At 39.1% G+C, this 4,700-nt stretch overlaps 1 protein-coding gene across 1 annotated transcript in view; it reads left to right on the top strand.

Annotated features, from left to right (window-relative positions):
* The window catches only part of abcd3a (ATP-binding cassette, sub-family D (ALD), member 3a), an 18,199-nt gene that overhangs the window by 6,281 nt on the left and 7,218 nt on the right, over positions 1-4,700 (top strand). The window contains exons 6-10 of the mRNA XM_046064390.1: positions 1,544-1,690; positions 1,797-1,869; positions 1,963-2,026; positions 2,116-2,193; positions 2,341-2,406. Coding sequence (XP_045920346.1) covers positions 1,544-1,690; positions 1,797-1,869; positions 1,963-2,026; positions 2,116-2,193; positions 2,341-2,406 — 428 coding nt within the window. The remainder of the gene's footprint in view (positions 1-1,543; positions 1,691-1,796; positions 1,870-1,962; positions 2,027-2,115; positions 2,194-2,340; positions 2,407-4,700) is intronic.

Raw genomic sequence — 4,700 nt, 5'->3', positions numbered from 1 at the left:
TGTCGCATTCCTTGTGTCAAGCCACTCTTGAACAAGACACAGCGTCAGAAGCGTCTCTCCTGGGCTAAAGACAAAAAGGACTGGACTGCTGCTGAGTGGTCCAAAGTTATGTTCTCTGATGAAAGTCAATTTTGCATGTCCTTTGGAAATCAAGGTCCCAGAGTCTGGAGGAAGAGAGGAGAGGCACAGAATCCACGTTGTTTGAAGTCCAGTGTAAAGTTTCCACAGTCAGTGATGGTTTGGGGTTCCATGTCATCTGCTGGTGTTGGTCCACTGTGTTTTCTGAGGTCCAAGGTCAATGCAGCCGTCTACCAGGAAGTTTTAGAGCACTTCATGCTTCCTGCTGCTGACCAACTTTATGGAGATGCAGATTTCATTTTCCAACAGGACTTGGCACCTGCACACAGCGCCAAAGCTACCAGTACCTGGTTTAAGGACCATGGTATCCCTGTTCTTAATTGGCCAGCAAACTCGCCTGACCTTAACCCTATAGAAAATCTATGGGTAATTGTGAAGAGGAAGATGTGATACGCCAGACCCAAAAATGCAGAAGAGCTGAAGGCCACTATCAGAGCAACCTGGGCTCTCAGAACACCTGAGCAGTGCCATGGACTGATCGACTCCATGCCACGCCGTATTGCTGCAGTAATTCAGGCAAAAGGAGCCCCGACTAAGTATTGAGTGCTGTACATGCTCATACTTTTCATGTTCGTACTTTTCAGTTGGCCAACATTTCTAAAAATCCTATTTTTTTTATTGGTCTAAGTAATATTAAAATTTTTGGAGATTCTGAATTTTGGATTTTCATTAGTTTTCAGTTTTAATCATCACAATTAAATGAAATAAACATTTGAAATATAATAGTCTGTGTGTAATGAATGAATGAATATAATATCAAAGTTTCACTTTTTGAATGGAATTACTGAAATAAATCATCTTTTTGATGATATTCTAATTATATGACCAACACTTGTAATAAAGGCCGGGCACAGTGTTAGTGATGGCAGCCTCCCTTGGTAAACAAGCTGACGTAGATCTTTAGACCAATCCTCAAAAGATTACAGCACCACTGACACGGGCAATGCCTGGCCCGCAGCAGTCTTATGTGTGAGACTGTATCCGTGTTATCTGCATTTTGTTCTATGGCGGTGCTGAAGGAAGGACCCAGACCAAAAACGGCTACTAGTTGCTCTTTTAACTGGAACTGTATATTGGTTGTGTCTCTGTAAGTCAGAAAAATAATTTAAATGCTGTCTGGTATGTAGTCTCTCTCTCTGAAGGTGGACAGAGGTCATCAGTCCACCTTCTCACTCAGTGTGGACTGAGAGTTGCGTAGCATTGACATAAAAAAAAAACTGTCACCTCTTAAAGTGACAGTACAAGTATTAAAACTTCAGTTGGAATAGGCTACAAAAGACATGTAAACAAAACAAAGGTTATTTTATATTTGTAAGGATTTGTTGAAGTTTCAAACATAAAAATAAAGCTTACCCTGTTACAATACTAAGGAAACAATAAAATAATATTGTCCCTTTCAAATGAGAGAGTGTCAGGAGCTGTTCTGATGAATTCACTTGTTTATCTGATGTCCCCCACAGATTCACAGCTCGTATCACTGAACTGATGAGTGTCCTGAAGGAGCTGAATGCTGGCAAATATGAACGCACCATGGTCTCCCAGCAGGAGAAGGGTACACATGACTCCTAATTGTAAAGAAATATGTCAGCTGAGTTCTCACCTCAGATAGCTGGAGCTGTGCAGCTTAACAGATTTTTGGTTTATTCCATTCGCCGTAGAATCAGACATGGCAGAGAAGCTCACACTGGTGCCTGGAAGTGGTCAAATCATCAACAAAGATAACATCATTAAGTAGGTCTTTTATTATTCTTTACTTGAATATACATCAGCATATTGTTATTTTCATGAGCTCAGCTTTAAATCACCTTATTTATTTTTTTTCAGATTTGACCATACCCCACTAGCAACACCTAATGGAGACATCTTGATCAGAGACCTCACATTTGAAGTAAAGCTCATCTTTCATTCCCATATGTTTATTTGAGTTTAGTTGATATATTGTATTCCAACATATCATTGTTTCCCTGTCCCCTGAAGGTAAGGTCTGGCACAAATGTTCTTGTGTGTGGGCCTAACGGCTGCGGAAAGAGCTCTCTGTTTAGAGCACTCGGAGAGGTGAGAAACCTTCCAGTCCAACGGTGACGTAATGAAAAGCACACTCAGTCAATGTAGTCTGCACAGTAATGTACATATGTTCAATCTACATACGTTTTTTTATTTGAAGTATAAAATTATTACAAAATTATACATGTTTTTTTAAAGCTGTGGCCATTGTTTGGTGGACAACTGACAAAACCTGAGAGAGGGAAGCTCTTCTACGTACCACAGGTAAATATACTCTGTAGGCCATGTTTTTTGTTCCACCCACTAACAACAAACATTATCCTCAGCACAGCTATGTTCCAGCGCTAACATTTAACTTAGTTTATGCTCATGCTTATACAAGGAAATATTGGTAGACAGAGCAAAATTTCTTCAAGCCAGACTGAATCTGTATTTATAAAGGTGAGACACATGTCAATATTTGCAATAAAACTATATACCGAGTGAAAGTTATAGGTTTTTTATATATATATATATATATATATATATAAAAATATAAAAACAAAGACAATGTGTATTTAAATTATAAAATTTAAGAAAGATTAAATGCGAACCAATCTGCAGCAAACATTTTAGGTAGGTGTGGGAACAATTTGTAAAGTCAGAATGGTTTCAAAAATAGATATGTTAATGTCAATGAAAAATCTAAATCACGTCAATATTTGGTGTGACGACCCTTTGCCTTCAAAACAGCATCAAATCTTCTAGGAACACTTGCACAAAGCCAGGGATTATATAGGCATATTCTCAGATGTATGATTAAACATTATACCAAGCAGGTGCTAATGATCACCAGGTTGACAATCATTAAACATAATAATAATCTGAAACATAAACCGCTGTTTAGGAGGAATACAACTGGGTGAGGAACAGCCAAACTCAGCTAACGAGGTGAGGTTGTTGAAGACAGTTTACTGTCAAAAGTCACTAACCATGGCAAGACTGAGCGCAGCAACAAGACACAAGGTAGTTATACTGCATCATCAGCAAGGTCTCTCCCAGGTAAACGGGGATTTCCAGATGTATCAAAGTTCATCTGAAGATGCACAAAAAAACTGGCAACACTGAGCAATGTAGACGCAGTGGTCGGCCAGATGAAGCAGGTGACAGACACTTCATGCTTACTTCCCTTGATGTGAGAAATCAGCTACTAGAAATAGAAAATATACTCCTGCCACCACCACCGCCCCAGTTGTCTGTCATCCTGTGGTAAACACTGTACACCCATCTATTGTCTGAAGGAGTCTGGTCAAAGTGGCCTTCATGGAAGACTTGTGGACAAAAAGTCATACCTCTGACGCAGAAACAAGGCCAAGCGACTCAACTATGCACGGAAATGCAGGAACTCTGAGGTGCAGAAAAAATGGGAGCAGGTGCTTTGAACTGATGAGAACGGAGTTGGAGATTTGGTTAAAATTAATGGTCTGTACAGGCAGACACTTATTCATCATGCAATACCCTCAGGGACATCTTATCGGGCCCCAAATTTATTCTGCAGCATGACAATGACCTGAAACATACGGCGAAAGCCATTAAGAACTATCTTCAGCGTAAAGAAGAACAAGGAGTTCTGGAAGTGATGGTATGGCCCCCACAGAGCCCTGATCTCAACATTATCAATCCCCACCGTCTGGGAAGAACTGTGGGGAGTTATTCAAGATATGTGGGCCAACCTACCTGCTGAGTTCCTTCAAAAACTTTGTGCAAGTGTACCTACAAGAATTGATGCTGTTTTGTAGTCAAAGGGTGGTCACACCAAATATTGATTTGATTTAGATTTATATAATTTATAAACATGTCTACTTTTGAAAGCATTCTTACTTTAAAGCATTTTTTGCTCACCTGCCTTCACTTTTGAACAGTACTGTGTGTGTGTGTGTGTGTGTGAGAGGGGTGTGACAATACACTGACCTCACAAGACAAGACCATACATGATATTGGGTTCATGAGAATGAGACAAGATTTTAACACTATTTTTAAGAAATCTTGAAATATATGAAACTTTTGAGCATTAAACAGTAACTGTTCTGCCTTTTCTGCATCAAGTTATGGTGGAAATGTTATGTATTTAAAGGGAAACACAAAATTGGTTGAAGGTGACAAAATATAACAGAATATAATGCAGTGCAGCTCTCGGACATTCTGTGTTGCTTTCAGAGATATTTTTCCTGTAGATCAACTTTTCCTTTATCATCCCTGCTGAGTCAGCAAACATGCAGGCATGACTTAGTCTTCCCTCCTATTTTGGGTCTTTTTTTGGGGGAAGTAACCTAATTACAATGATAAATTAATAAATTTTCATCAGTTATAAACTCGTGGACTTTTTGAATCTGCTGCTCCTGCGTTTCAGCAGATTTTTCGTCTCATGTTCAAAACTTTCTACACGTTCAGGATCTCTCCCACATATCTGTGTTCAGAAAAATGTCAGAATATAACGAGACTAACATCACTAAAGGAGAAGTCATAATATTTATATAGCAATTTATAATATTTATATTTAAGTCGACCTGGCCTATACT

Source organism: Micropterus dolomieu, linkage group LG01 (genome assembly GCF_021292245.1).
Source record: "Micropterus dolomieu isolate WLL.071019.BEF.003 ecotype Adirondacks linkage group LG01, ASM2129224v1, whole genome shotgun sequence".
Lineage (NCBI taxonomy): Eukaryota > Metazoa > Chordata > Actinopteri > Centrarchiformes > Centrarchidae > Micropterus > Micropterus dolomieu.
This window is presented reverse-complemented; position numbering and strand designations above follow the sequence as displayed.